The sequence below is a fragment of the Tachysurus vachellii genome, chromosome 20 (assembly GCF_030014155.1).
Source record: "Tachysurus vachellii isolate PV-2020 chromosome 20, HZAU_Pvac_v1, whole genome shotgun sequence".
Lineage (NCBI taxonomy): Eukaryota > Metazoa > Chordata > Actinopteri > Siluriformes > Bagridae > Tachysurus > Tachysurus vachellii.
In genome coordinates this window covers 8865879-8882356 of record NC_083479.1, presented here as the reverse complement: position 1 = coordinate 8882356, position 16478 = coordinate 8865879, and the positions used below count along the sequence as shown (strand labels likewise).

Genomic DNA, 16478 nt, shown 5'->3' with positions numbered 1-16478 from the left:
TGAAAACAATACATCTTTCAGTCACATGCGTTCAACACTATGGTTCTTCAAATCAACTCTGGTTCTTCTGCTTTCCATCATGCCACAGATATATTTTTTTACATTCAAGCCACGCTGTCTTTTTAGCAACATGGTCAATTGAAAAAGCATTTAAAAAACATTTTATGCTAGCTTTCACATTACGCTCCATGGCAGCTCTCCAGGTTAACAGGCAGCATGTCTTGAAATGAAGCATAACACACAAGCGACTATTGTTCTTGGAACATTAATTGCAGCAGAAACAGGCCTTATGTGCCGCCATCAATATCAATATCATCTCAACTGTTTTGAACAAGTTCCATTTCATCTCTTGGGCAATGAACAAAATGAATTGCAGCAAGCTTTCTAATGAAAGAACTGAATATCCTCTATTATATTATGTGGATGGAAAAGAACTCCTAAAGCCTCCTAAAAGGTGCATGGATATGAGTTAATAAAATGAATCGAAGCACTAGCTACAGTACAAAGACTGTAGGTGTTTAGACATGCAGCAGTTGCTTGGATGGAACTAGCAAAATTACAATGACTGAAAGTTTCCAATTTGTGCAGGTGGAAAGTTTAACTGTTTGCATAGAGAATACACACCCACACTGGTGCTTTATGGATCATGATGCTATGTCATGTTATCATTGTACTGTGGTTGTTAATGTTTTCAAAGGAGGTACACTGGAGAGGGTTTGAATGGAGGCAGAAGACTAATGGGAGCAAATGGGTTCCCACACTGGCTAAATCTTTTGGAAATCACTGGCATTGCTAAGAGCAACACAATTCTTATTAAGTTGAAGTTATTAAGTATTTTATATACATATATATATATATATATATATATATATATATATATATATATATATATATATATATATATATATATATATGTAACTTAAACAAGGTAAAAACTAGATCTAGATGAATGTATGTTTGTCCTGCAGGACATAATTTCATAGTGCTGTATATTTATGGATGTTCCCAAGTCTTCCCAAGTCTTCCCAAGTGCTTTCTTTTTTGTATCTTTAAGTTTAATCTCCTTTTTGATACTCATGCCTATCTTTTATTTTTTATTTTATTTGATAGAATATAAAAGAAGAGTAATGTCTATGCAATGCATACTCATGTCATGGCCTTGATGACACCACTAAAGCTAATGGATATGAAAGTCTTTGTGAGTCAGTGTTTCTTTCTTTTTTTTTGTTTTGTTTTGTTTTTTTTGTAACAGTAACTACATGCATATGTGAAGACCTCTTGGCATCAATGTGCCGTGTGATTCTGTTCTTTCCGATGCTTTTGACACATGTTCCAGCTCAGAGCTTGCCATACACAATAACCAGGGGAACAGTGTCACATATTCCTACCCTGAAAGACATTAGCAGTTTGCACTGTAACAAGAATAGCTTAATGGACATTTGTGTTGACAAAATCATTTTGGTTAAATGCTATGAAAAGATTTGCATCACTTGATCCAGTCAAATTTAACATTTTAGAGTCCACAACTAAGAGCTGTGCTTTGTTTGAAATGGCAACTAACTCACTAGTTTCCCCACACTAGAAAATCATAAGCATTAGAACAGTGTTATTGGGACAATGGTCACACACACACACACACAAACACGCACACACACACACACACACACACACACACACACACACACACACGCACACACATACACATACACACAGAGAATTAGCTAACTTGCTACCTTAACTGAAACCTAAAAACAAAAGTAAGTGGACTAGGATTAAGCAAAACCTATGTACAGTAACTATAAAACTGCTTGAATAAATGTATCTACACCTCACATAAATTTGTGAACAGATGTGAATATGGGTGTGAATCAAACCAAACAATACAGTGCACTACAGATAAATCATGGATTCTAGGGTACATTGTTTGTGCACTATCTATCGTAGTGCATCAGTGGATTAAAACATTTTTCAGCTGTTGAGGAAATATATTCTCCAGCTGCATTTCAATGAATTTGGAACAGAAAGCAAACCAATTTTTCTTGCTGCGATGGTTGAAAAAATTATTTATACTAATAAAAACCTCTAGAGTTCAATATTATGGACTTCTATACACTATGCATTGCCAATACTACTAATTTCCAGCAAATTCATTCATTCATTCATCTTCTACCGCTTATCCGATCTACCTCGGGTCACGGGGAGCCTGTGCCTATCGCAGGCGTCATCGGGCATCAAGGCAGGATACACCCTGGACGGAGTGCCAACCCATCGCAGGGCACACACACACACTATTCATTCACTCACACAATCACACACTAAGGACAATTTTCCAGAGATGCCAATCAAACTACCATGCATGTCTTTGGACCAGGGGAGGAAACCGGAGTACCCGGAGGAAACCCCTGAGGCACGGGGAGAACATGCAACCTCCACACACACAAGGTGGAGGCGGGAATTGAACCCAGACCCTGGAGGTGTGAGGCAAACCGTGAAGCCACCGTGCCCTCCTCCAGCAAATTCATTTCAAGCTAATTCATTTTAAGCTAATTCATTTATTTATATATTCGTCTTCTGTAACTACTTTATCCAGTCCGCCTATTAAATTATTTTGTGGGTGGGAGGAAACCAGAGAACTTGGAGGGAAGCTACTCAGACACAGAGATAACATACTAAAGTCCATGCAGCCCATAATCTAAATCAGGACTAAACTATGCCACTGTTTTGCTCAACAATTGTTTATATAGAGGGCTTTCCAATATCTCTCAGTAAGCTAATGGTATTATATCACATATATGTTCATATATTCATTATAGTTATGTATGTTATTGTTGGGGAATAGATATATAATGAACAGATAGCTTGTGTGTTAACATTATGATTAGTGCAAAGGAGACTACTTGCCATAAACAGCCCTGCCTTAAAGCACTTTAAATATTTGCTTCCATTACTCCATTACAGACCGTACACAATGGAGCAAGCATCAGTTTGTGCGTTTTGAACCATTCAATGACATGATTAATTTGCTGTGCAAATGTAAGCTCAGATTTGCTTATGACCCAGCAAATAAGCTAATGTTGAGCCAAGACTATCAAGCCCTGATTAATTAGGATATCAAATACTACTGTGTAAGCAGTAAATTGTGTGCACTGAGTGGATGTATTGCAGGTGATTTATAAAGAGAATTTGTGTGAATATTGTATGTAAATAAGTTTTTTGATAAATGTTCTTGCTTGCTGTGGCATGTTCAGTATTCAAATAGACTCCCAGAGTAGTCACACTGAAACTCATGTACTAAAGGTGATGAAACACAGCTGATTGTATTACAATATAATTCTAAAGTGAAAGATTATAGACGCTTCATTCTAGGAATAATGATTTATCATTTTGAGCAAATTTCTGATAATGTTTCTGATTTCATAAAGAAATATTTTTGCATTGAATCCTTTAACAAGACGAAGTTTGTGGCCAATATGAATCATAGTTATTTTGCAAGTTAAAGATTGCTAAAAGACTGATGATTCCAATCCAATACCATGATTTCCAATCTTCACCTGTCCAGTTTCTTCTGCACCTTCTATAGCCTCAGATTGCTGTTCTTGGCTGATCGGAGTCCTCCTGGTCTCCTGCTTTTGTGGCCCAAGATTGTCACTGCAAGGTTTGATATAGAGCATTTTGAGTTAAGGTTCTTCTCACCATGGCTGTACAGAGTGGTTATTTGAGTGTAGTGTTCCTGTGATCTCAGTGAAACCAGTGCAGCCATTCTCCCCGACCTCTTTCATAAACAAGGTGTTTTACTGTTACCTGCTGGATTTTTTGGATGTTTGCACCACTCTATTTAACTCAAGAGACAGTAAGCTATGAAAATACCAGCTTCTGAAATACTCAATGTACCCAATATGCCCAACTCAATAAACTCAATAAAAGTATATATAAAGTCAAAATACTCCACAAATATGCCATGGTCAAAGTCCCCAATCTTATAATATTATGTATTGTGCTGCTGGCACATGATTGGTTAATAATTGTGTGAATATGTTTGTGAGGATAAGTCAAATGAAAAACTTAAAACTATGACAAATAAGCAATTGGGCTAATTTTTTTCTAGAGGAACCCAGACACTCCGAAGCTGGGAAGCTGAAACTCTTGCACTGACTGAAAGCAATGAAAGCTTGTAAGCAAAATATGGCCAAAGGTTTGTATGGTTTATACGACAAAAGAATTACAAACGTAATGGTTGATGGCATGAAAGAGCCTTCCAGATGTCTTGAAGCACGTGGCTGGGGTGGATGAATTTGTGGCTGAACATGAACCAAAGCTGCCTCTGATCAGCACAAAAAGGATGAGAAGGATTATCCATGATAGTTTTCAGCTTCTCTCTTATCCTTCTGTCACTGCCTTCACACTATCCCCAACAAAGGGACCTGTCTCTGAGATGGAGCTTGGGGAAAAAAGCTGGATTAGGTTATTAAAACATCTGCAAAGCTTTGAACAGTCCTTGCAGCACTGTGAAATCCATTATAACAAAATAGACTGGCTGTTTGGGTAAAAAGGGCATTCATCAGAGAAGGGTCCAAGAGTCTATGGACTAAGAGACTACAATACATAAGATGTTTCAGAGCTCACTGGTTTAAATAGGAGAACATAGGAGAACTCAGTTTTTTGGAAGCATGGCCAGAAGAAACTCACTTCTGAGTGAGTAACAAGGCTAGGAATTAGCTAGAAAGCATTTTACAAAATCTTTGAGCTTTTAGAAAAAGATTTTGAGCCATTTGGTCTAAAGGCAACTGGCCAAAACAAACATAACACCATTCTTGCCGTCATGGACAGTGATAATAGCATTGAACTCTGTGGTTACTTTTCAGCACGAGGAGCTGGAAATGATGTTGCAATCAAGGGGGTAAATGGATGGAATTAAATACAAGCAAATTATTGAGCCAAACAGACATGTGTGTTATGGTGACAGTGAAACTTTCCTCCTAACGGGACAATGACCCAGAGCACAGGGTAAAAAACTACAAATAGAAGACTTGTTTTAATTAATCCCACTCTGATATACATAAACATCAACACAGCAGAAAGAGGAAAAAAAGGCGAATATTTTAAGGGACTGTACTGTATACAGTATGCTATACGCTATATGCTATATATCTACCTTATTGAAGGTTTGCTGCAAAAGGGTAATCGGCTTTTAATATTATGCCATGCTTTTTCCACACTGTCATTATTAGTGTGTGCGTTTTATTTTTTATTACTTATCCAAAAATATGAATAATAGCCACTTTCCTGCATGAAGTTTCAGAGATGATCAAATTAATTTATGAAATGTATTGCAGCTTTTTGCTAAGCAGCAAGATTTTTCCAACACCCTGTAACAAATGTTGGGTCTGAGGAGCAATAGACATCTCAGATGGCGTGTTCTGTTCTGCACATATCTAGTGGAGCCTGAACCTTTCAAGCCATTTAAGTTTTGGCCAGTGTCAAAATCACTTTTTTTTTGGATAGATGAATCTGTCACACTGGATGTCAGAATAAATGCAATAACTGCAGGCCAGGGAAACTGATACTAACAAATTGCTTTACTATGCTTTTAGTCTGATTCGGTTGATGTTATGCTGGATTTAAATAAGCAAATTCTGAAACAAATGACAATATCCATCTATAATAATATACAGAGAATATTAAAATATTAAAAATATTAAAAAATAATTTCCACATTTGATCTTTGAAACAAATAAATAAGGGAATATGGGATTCTTTGCATCTAAAGAGATCTATTTTTAATAGATTTTTTAACAAAACTGAAAGCCTAAGACACACACATACACACATACACAACACACTGAAGCTGCGTTTTTAACAAAAATCTGACAGCGTCACTTCGGTGATAGCCTGAGATTAAACTGAAGAGTTGTAAAAAACAATCATTATATATATATATATATATATATATATATATATATATATATATATATATATAGATATATATATATATATATTATGCAAGACGTGAACAGGACGAAAATGCGCTTATTAATTTCATGAAACACTGGTCAGATTTCAATTTTAGATTCAATTTTATTAAGCAATTTTTCAAACGGTAATAGGTATTTTGGGTAGAGTAGGATGGGAGTATGAAGGGAAGAATGCTACTAAAAATGAAGAGTGCACATAAATGACACACACACTATTCAGGCAGGGCAACATATGAAAAAGCAAACGAGTGATTGAGACAGCATATACTTATAATAAAATGCATGAGACATTAAACTAGGCAGCAACTTTGCTTAAATGTAAAACCTACATTCACAGGAGTGAATGCAGTACCAGAAAGTAGCAAACATGCACAGGTGAAACCTCATGTCTTACATGACCACTCCATACATACTCTCGAATATATAAAAATATAGTTTTAAAATTCCTCTCCATCTTAAAAGCAACATTTCAATTATATGCAGATAAGCTTCATATGGGAGGCATGAACTGTGTAAATCAAGGTTATTAGCACATCCGGTTTCAGCAGATGAACTGTAAACACTAGTACTTTTCACATGTAAAGGAAATTTTTGGATGGAGCTACAGTACATGTGCTCACAAGTTACCCTGATACCAGTTTAAGCCTGTTTTATTTCAACGTCATGTTTAATGAAGCCAGTCAGTATAAAAGAAATCTAACAGAGCCTAAAGAAAAAACTCCTGGTGTCTTTTTAGGCCTTCTTTTTGGGGTTGGATGGATGTCTAGCAGGCCTTGCTCGTCTCTTCATTCCTGTTGCATAGCAAAATGTAAATATATGAGAAGTGTATACTATATGACATTTATTTGATTTGCATTAAAAAATCATCACATGCACATTTATGGCATTTGGAAGATGCCCTTATCCAGAACGACTTACACGGTTTCATTAGCTGTTTTGTTAAATTATATTTCTCACACATGCTAATTCCTCATTAGTAAAAAATAAAAGTTATTATTGGATTTACTCAGTAGAAATAGGAACAAGCATACAGAACTACGCAAAATAGTGCAAAATTAAAATAGCAGGTAAAAAAAGATAAATCATGTCAGATCTTATTCCATCTCTCATATGATTAAATAAAAAAATAGATAAAACAAACAGAATTAGTTTTTGCCTTACGATAACACGGTTCCGCAAGTTTATATGCTTTTTGATGAGAACTTATCTTGTTTTGTCAATTTTGTTCCAATTGTATGTTCCAGACCTTTGAAACTGCAAGGAACACTCCAGTTCACAGCCTTCTTCAAATCATTCCACATGTTTTTATAGAGCTCTGACTGGGCCCTTCCAAAAATTAGATTTTCTTTTTCTAAAGCCATTCCTTCATTCACTTGGATTTGTGCTTTGGGTTGTCATCATGCTTGAAGGTGAAATTTTTCTTCATCTTCAGCTGTCTAACGGAGGCCTGAAAGTTTTGTGCCGAAATAACTTCATGTTTGGAGCTATCCATGATTCTCTCCATCTTGACTAGCGCTTCAGTTCCGGAACAAGAGCAGCTTACAGTATTCAGCATTATGCTACCACCACTATGCTTCACTGTGGGTATACTGTTCCTTGATTGATGGCTTCTTTTTGCACCAAACACATCTTTTTGTATAATGCCCAAAAAGTTGTACTTCAGTTTCATAAGTTGTTAACGATATTGATATATATCTTTTGGAGGCTTAATGATCATTTTTCATCTTAACTGTTCGTCTCTTTTGGAGGGATGTCCTGTTCTTGGTCATCTCACACTCGTGTCCCAATTTCCATACTTGTTGATGCTGGCCTTCACATTGTTCCATGAAACATGTAATTCTTATGTACCTCTATTCTGATAGATAACTTGAACTCATGTACATGCTTTGCAAGCTCTTTGCTGACCAAATGCTGTTACCGAACTGTAACTATATAATATAGAATTTGAATAATCCATCTAGAGCTTTTCATACCTGGCGATCTTCGGAAAGCTGCTCTTTTCTGAGAACCACCATCTGAAAAGAAAATAAAGAAAAAACAGTTTCCTTTATCCATAACCATAATCATCTACAATAAATTTAGAAACTTAAGTCTCTAACGTTGGATAATTTTGGTGATTCTCTCTGATTCCTCCTCAATGAGCTTTGGGCTGTGCTTGAAAGATGTGATCCTTGAGAAGTCTGGTCCTGTAACATAAGAATAGAATAGGAATGACATCTCTAACAACCATCAGAGATCCCAAGAACTACTGATGTTGATTTAATTTATTTAATTACATTTCATTCATCCTAAATCTCACCTTCAATAATATGAGGATCAGGCCTAATCACCTTGGTAACAGTGGTGATTTCTCCACCACCTCAAAAAAAAAACAAACAAACAAACAAACAAAAAAAAACATTAAGTATTTACTACCAGTAGACACAACCACAAGAATAACTGTGACAGCATAACATCTCATTTGTTGAGGCTGAATTTATTTCTAATTCTGATTTCTGAATGCTTTCTATTATTGACCAAATTCCATAAAATCACAGACAAACCTTGCAAATGTCATAAAATATGAAAGCTGATTTTACTGAAATGTTTTATATATACAAATACGTGTGTGTGTGTGTGTGTGTGTGTGTGTGTGTGTGTGTGTGTGTATATATATATATATATTCACACACACACACACACACACACACACACACACACACACACACACACACGTATTCTGGTAAGTTTTTTTCAGTTTTCCACTAGATTGGAACTGATGTTGGGTGAGGAAGCCTGGGGTGCAGTTGCTGTTCCACTTCAACCCAAAGGTGTTCAGTGAGGTTGAGGTCAGGGCTCTGTACAGGAAACACATGTTCTTCCACTCCAACCTTGACAATCCATGTCCATGGACATTGATTTGTGCACTGGGACATTGAGGTGATAACATTGAGGTGACATAATTTGGTACCCTTCCAGAAAAGGGAAACTGTAATGCTACAGCATATAAAAACATTCAACAGTTTGGTAAAAGTCCATATATGGTTGTGATGGTCAAGAGTCCACATGATACCTTTGGCCATGTAATGTAAATATTTTACATAAAGCATAGTCTCCTTTGTGGAATACCATATGTGTAGGTTAGGGGAATGACAAGGGATTAATGAAATCAAGTGAAAGCAACCGTTTTATATATATATATATATATATATATATATATATATATATATATATATATATATATATATATATACGTATATATACGTATATATATATATATATATATATATATATATATATATATATATATATATATATATATATATATATATATATATACGTATATATATATATATATATATGTATACGCTGTAGAAAACACATGTAGCTAGAGAACAAAACAAAACATGGAAGTAAGCATTTCTACTGGAAGCTGTTTTATACACATGACAAAAACAGCCCAATTTGCCAAAAAATCCCTAAATAAATCTAAGGTGCTACATTGCACAAAATGGCATCTTTGCAAGTAAAGATTATCATGAATAAAAGAAAATGTTTAGCATCTCTTATTATGAGATTATACAACCACCAATCCTGTTTCTTTATATATATATATATATATATATATATATATATATATATATATATATATATATATATATACTGTATATATACTGTATATATATATTTGTTTCTATGAGTAAATTTCTCATAAGCAAAACTAGCTATCCATAAAATAATACAATTTCAGAGGACTGCTGATGAATTTATGTCCAAAAAATCCTGTATAATTATTTCTGTTACAATGGAATTTTCACTACCAGCCTAAAGAGTAAGAAGCAGATAGATGGCCAAATACTTTCTATACTCACCACCTTCAATCAACTTTGTAATCTTCTCCTCCTGCATATGCAGCTCATCTTCCAGAACCTTCTTCACCTTGGACAAGTCTGAAATAAACAATATGGCAAAAACATGTAACACTTCACAAAGAGTTGAAACTCATTCATAATATATTTAAAAAAAAAAACAGCAACATGGAAAGATGTAGCTCAGAACATTCATTGCATATCTTATTTCAAATCAGTATTTCAGAGAATATTCACAAACCTTCACTAAGGAGCTTCTTAACGTCTTCTTCAGCATCAATTTCCCCACCAGCTGAAAAAAAAAAACATGGTATAAAAGTGTCGAAGCCTCTAGACTATATACTTTGATATAGAATTGACTTTCTGATACATAGGTACCAAAATTCCTCGGATATTTCCATCAGAACAGCCAGAGGTTGCTCTGTGCTTGTACGTAGAAATAGCAGTAGAATATAGAAAAACTTCATCCTATGACTGTGACTACCTGTGGATATCCTATAAAAAAAGACCCTGCAATGCCACATTCATTCTAAGTATCATTTGTTCATTTGTTTCTTGCTAATTACTTGCATTAACAAGGAGTCCATGGATATAATGAGAAAATAATTTCACAATTGTATTGTATTGGTTAAAAGTATTGTGTTTTCACAAGCATTATTATATCAGGGCAGAATAGCAAGCTCCTTGTTTTGCAAGGGAGAGGATGCACAAATCAATGCTCAAAGTCTTTGGAGTTGAAGTGTTTTCCACAAGCAAACATAATATACAGAAGCAAAGCTTTGCCTTAACTGTAGCATACTGCCAACAGCAACATGTGTACACTACTGACTATTCATTATCCTTCCTATAAAACATTTTGTTCTTGGCAGGGAGTAAAGAAAACATAAGACATGGATGCTGAGCCTTCTCAGAAGAAAAAGATAAGACCCTTTGTGGAACGATCACAACAGTCACAACAATCACAATGTAGCCTGTTGTAACGCAAGCAAAGCAGTTGGCATGGGGCAAAAACTATTACCAATAAGGCAACAATGTAAACAGAGGAGCTTTGTACAGCTGCCTAACATACAGAGAATTCAACTCAATTTAATTAAAATTTTATTTGTATAGCGCTGTTAACAATGGACATTGTCTCAAAGCAGGTTTACAAAACATAAGTTAAAAAAAAAAGTTTAATATTATGCAAAAATTTTAATTATTTAAAAGTTCTGAGGTGACTGTGGCAAGGATAAACTCCCTTAGATGGAAGAGGAAGAATCACATGAATGTGTCCCATTGCAGCGAATGTGCAGGTTGATATTAGACCCATTTCATTATATGAGCGCACAATGTACCAATTTCTATAAAGCGCTTGTGTCAAGAACATACTAGTGCTGACATGATCGAAGCAAAAATTTATTTTGAGAAAATTAGAGCACTATGGTAGAGGTTAATATATCTCATAGAAACACACAACCCGGCTTGCCCTAATCGAAGATAAAGTGCTGCTGTTTGCACTGAATAGGTGTTTATCTAGCTCATGTACCACTGCCAGAGAGCTGGATCTGCATTTAGAGAATATTCAATAAGGTATGCTATCATTGCTCTTTCTTATTTTCTAGAGGAACAAACACTCCAGATGTGTTTAAAATCCATGTGATGACTTTGAAACAAGGTTCTTTAAGGCACCTTAATTATATAAATAATGTAGGCTCATTTTTGTAGGCTCATGATCACAAAGTGATGACGTATTTAATATTTGTAAACACGAAAAGTTTTTAGTGATATACAGAAAACTTACTTCCAATGATCCGTGTAACTGTTGTAACTGATGGCTTCCCTTCAATGACTCTCCTAACTGTGGTGACTTTTGGCTTTCCTTCGATTAACACTTCTTTCATCACAGGTTCAGTCATCTTAGTGAGCTTATATTCAGTGATCACATGATCTCCCTCCACAACCACTGTTTCCACTTGTGGGCCAGATTCAATTACTTGGGTGACTTGGTTAATAATAGGCTTAGTTTCAATAACCTGGATTTTAGGGCCTAGAACAAAAGGCAGAAATTTAAGACAGATTATTTAATCTATGATCTCATTAATGCATATTTTACAGTGTGTCACATTGCCTAAAACTACACCAAAACATATAAGCACAGAAGTCCCTCATCTCCAACAGATCTACTGTTGATTCATATGTAGGGTGAGAGCCCGGTCTATAATTATGTACTCCTCTCCCCTAGCTCATGCCCTTTTTTCCCCTCCACACAACTCCTTCCATCGCAGTGCACAACTCATGAATCAAGAATAGCTTCTTACCTTAAGCTTACACACAAACAAACACACACACACATATGCAACTCTACATTTACTTTGCTGTAGTCTGTGTTGGGTCTAAACATTGTTATTTCATATGTTTGGAAAAAATCTAATACTAATATGCTCTGAAGAAGCTTCCAAAAATATACACTATACATAAATGTACTTAGTTCTTTCTTTTTTTTGTGCCCTTTTAATATAACTGGGAAATAATGTCTTGTTCAGTCAGTTTAAAAGCCAATCATTCTCACCATTGCTGTCTTTAATGGCGATCATGAGCACACTTTTTGGTCTTTTGCAAGTAGTATAAATTCACTAATGACAGCTTGAATTGGACTAAAAACGGCTGCTGTTTTGTCAGCAATATGGAACAGTGTCAATAAGGATTTGCCAATGTGGAGTTAAAGAATGTCTACATAGTTTCTGGGAGTGTTACTTTATCCAGCATTGTAACAGTACAACAGAAGTTTATTTTAATAAAATTGGAAACCTATTCATCTTTTCACTGTTTTCAGCTTAAGACTGTGGGGTGATAATAAGCGGACAAACAACCGGCTTTTTTTACGAGAAAGGATTAGTGCTATATTCATAGGAGAAAGTACTTTCCTGTCCTCATTACATCACCAAAAGTCTAAAGACATTTGATTTGCTTAGTGTTTTCCTGAGCAGGTGCCAAGGAGAATGGCAGCCAAACTTAAGTCAGTTTCCAGTCCAGTGCCACAGCCTGTGTTGAGTTCTTTTGTTTCTCTGGTTCATTGACTTAATATCTTTGATAAACAAACACATACAGTAATACATAATAACGTATTTGTAATTAATATAAAATTCTATTAATGCAATTAATGCAAAATTCTACTCAGAATAATAAAAAAAAACAAAAATCCTCAGACATGAAGAGGTAGATGCATATTCTACTTTTTCTTTTTGGCTTTTCAAAGGAAACAAGTTAGCAATGGTGTGCATTTCTGATTTGAAGTATCTATCTGCAATAGATTATACATTATATGTATAACCTGGCAACCTACAAAGGTCTAGTCTATTACATGAAGCCTAGAAGCACTAATTCTTTTTTTTTTAGTGGTTTGCTCCAGTAACCCAACCTTAAGACTGAAATACTGAGCTCTAAATAAAATAAGATTTCTATCTAAACACTTGAAAATCTTTCATTTATATAGCCACTGCTCTTCATTCACTGTGGATATTGTCATGGAGTATATTGGAACACTTAGAGCTTTTCCCTGCTTTACTTCTGTTTCTTATTCTACACCAGTGTTTTTTCTTGTATATTGTTTAACTTTGTAAAATAGAAGCTAAAATAAATTAAATTAAATGTGAAATGTTGAACAATATAATGTCATCCACGGAACAAAGATCAACAATATATGTGCCATGATGCTGTGCATTACCTGTTTCAATAACATGAGTGGTGATGAATCTCTCTGCAAAAAGAAAAAAGTTAATACACATGAATATATAAATGTGTCAGTGGTAATAATCTCAAGACATAAAACTCACTAATGAAGGTGAGTGGAATCTCCTTGTAGGTGTATCCATTAACAAACTAAAAGATAAACAGACAGACAAGGCAAATAAACATGTGCTAAATATGTGGGGAAATGAATGGCAATGTAACTCATAATAACTGCTGTTGTTATAGAAGTTGTTAAGAGTTGCTGTATAACGCTACCTTTATCTTGATGTACCGTATAAGCTTCCTCAGCACATAAAGCAGATCCTCACGGCCTACTGGTAGATCTGGCAAGAAAAAGAAATTTTCCTCAATCAAGTTCAGGTTATGGGGGGCACGGAGGCTTAGTGGTTAGCACGTTCGCCTCACACCTCCAGGGTTGGGGGTTCGATTCCCGCCTCCGCCTTGTGTGTGTGTAGTTTGCATGTTCTCCCCGTGCCTCGGGGGTTTCCTCCGGGTACTCCGGTTTCCTCCCCCGGTCCAAAGACATGCATGGTAGGTCGATTGGCATCTCTGGAAAATTGTCCATAATGTGTGATTGCGTGAGTGAATGAGAGTGTGTGTGTGCCCTGCGATGGGTTGGCACTCCGTCCAGGGTGTATCCTGCCTTGATGCCCGATGACACCTGAGATAGGCACAGGCTCCCCGTGACCCGAGGTAGTTTGGATAAGCGGTAGAAAATGAGTGAGTGAGTGAGAGAAGTTCAGGTTATTTCATCCTACCATTTGGCAGCGATTAGAAGAAAGTACATGTCAGTAATTCTCAAACATTCTGAACTTGGCAGTAGAAGACTGTAGATTCGATACACTGCACAAAAATCCAATGCTGCCAACCATTGTTTTATGTTGTGAAATACAGGGATACATGCTGAGCTGAGTATTTTAGTCTGTTGTATCTTGTGATAATAGTGCAAAAGTTTGAAAATTATAAATAAAACTCATAAAGATGGCCATCTTGCATTGCAGTGGTCTATCTGCTGAGGGAACAAGAATAACACTTTCACATCTGAACTTAGCATAAATGCCAATGATAACACACCAGTATATTAAAAAATTGTGCCTTATTTTAGTAAAAGTCATTTAATGTTTTCTATTGCTTACCAACTGGGTGGCAGAGGTGTGAAAAGTGATCTCTATTATTTTGAAGGAAACCAAAGGAGGTAGAATGGAGGTTTACGTATGTAACCATAGTTCCATGAGTAATGGACAGTCATGCTGCCTGGGTCATTTGGGTTGACAAGAATCTCTAGACATTTATCATGACCTGGGGAATCGTTTATGGAGCTCAGATGTGTGGTCATTATCATGAAGTGACAGCTTTGTGTGTTGGTACTCAGCCAGTTATCAAAAAAAAAAACACTATTACTCCACTTTTACACAACTAGACACCACTCAGGCATAGAATCACAGTTATATATTTATGTCAGGACTCAGCCCGGACTTTGGCTACGTGCTTTTGTTTTGTTTGGGTCGTTTTTATCCCCGCGCCACTGACAGAAGGATTCCGCCAGACCAAGACCCAGCAGGATAGCGTCAGCCTGGACCGGCTTTCTGTGGGAGTATTTTTTTTTCGAACTGTTTTCTGCCTTGGATTTTTGTTGTGTGTGACATGGGTCCGCTCTTTTTCTGGTGAAGGATGCCGCTCTGCTTCCGGTATTCCGCGGGGGCGCTACCTCACTTCCTGGTTGCAGATTTCCTGGTTTCTCTGTGTCCTGCGACATCGCCCCGCTCCTGTCTGGTGGGGAACGTCGCTCCACTTCCTGTCCGCGAGGGGTGTTGCAGGCCCGTATGTTTTTGCCCTGGGGGATTTTTGTTTTATTTATTTTCTTTTTTTGCCCCGTGGTGGAGGACTTTTCCTGCCCTCCCTCCCTTCTGGTTTTCTGGACTCGTGTAGGGGGATTGTGCTCAGGCCTTCAGCTCGGCTGTGGACGTCCCTCAGCCCTTCAGCTCAGCAGTGGGCGTCGCTCGGCCCTTCAGCTCGGCTGTGGATGTTGCTTGGCCCTTCAGCTCGGCTGTGGACGTCGTTCGGCCCTCTCTGGCTGCGTCGCCGTGTGCCTTGCTCCCCCCACCTGCCTCGCCGTGTGTCTTGCTCCCCCCACCTGCCTCGCCGTGTGCCTTGCTTCCCCCACCTGCCTCATTGTGTGCCTTGCCCCCCCCACCAGCCTCGCTGTGTGCCTTGCTCCCACCACCTGGACCTTGTCGGGATCATCATTAAGACGGATTGGCACATCGGGAGCCGTGCCTCGAGGGGGGTACTGTCAGGACTCAGCCCGGACTTTGGCCACGTGCTTTTGTTTTGTTTCGTGTCACGTGTCTGCCCCACCCTTGTTTACTCCTCCCTGTCTCTGCACACCTGTTCCACATGTATTAATTGTTTATAGTATTTAACTGTGCCGCGTTGCCTATGGCAGCGAGGAATCCTTGACTTTGGTTGCCGTCTGATGTCGTGTCTGTGTGCTTGTTTCATGTTTTTGCGTTATCCTGCATTTGGGTCGTTTTTATCCCCGCTGCTTGTGACAATTTAACCTACTTTTATATTACTTTCCTGTTTTGTAGTGTCTTTTCTTGATGCATGATGCTTGATACATTGTTCCAGAGTCTCCAGGGTTTAAGGGAGTCTTCAGCCACCATGTCTCCAGTTGTCATGAATATGAAGACATCAAGGTTTCCCATAGACACAAAAGATTGATGTCAAGTCTGGAGAATGCACTGCTTGTGTAAGTACGTGACACCTGTATCCCTGTAGTTGTCTTAAGTCAAGGGATCTCAGAGGTCATCTTACAGATGACTACAGTACATTCCACATTGCTGCTATGGAATGTAGGGCCACATATTGTTCATAATCTAGGCCCAACACTGAACCAAGACCTTCTGCTCCATTGCCCAGGTCTGCA

General features: G+C 37.2%; 1 protein-coding gene across 2 annotated transcripts in view; it reads right to left on the bottom strand.

The window, feature by feature from the left end:
* Window positions 1-6050: 6050 nt before the first annotated feature.
* Window positions 6051-16478, bottom strand: part of postna (periostin, osteoblast specific factor a) — a 30260-nt gene continuing 19832 nt past the window's right edge. The window contains exons 15-24 of one of the 2 annotated variants that reach the window (XM_060895768.1): window positions 13805-13872; window positions 13633-13678; window positions 13524-13556; window positions 11601-11846; window positions 10062-10112; window positions 9824-9901; window positions 8272-8331; window positions 8072-8158; window positions 7946-7987; window positions 6051-6763 (exon numbers count right to left, since the gene is read on the bottom strand). In XM_060895768.1, coding sequence (XP_060751751.1) covers window positions 6705-6763; window positions 7946-7987; window positions 8072-8158; window positions 8272-8331; window positions 9824-9901; window positions 10062-10112; window positions 11601-11846; window positions 13524-13556; window positions 13633-13678; window positions 13805-13872 — 770 coding nt within the window. In that variant the 3' untranslated portion in view covers window positions 6051-6704. The remainder of the gene's footprint in view (window positions 6764-7945; window positions 7988-8071; window positions 8159-8271; window positions 8332-9823; window positions 9902-10061; window positions 10113-11600; window positions 11847-13523; window positions 13557-13632; window positions 13679-13804; window positions 13873-16478) is intronic. The other variant, XM_060895770.1, reaches the window with a different exon arrangement.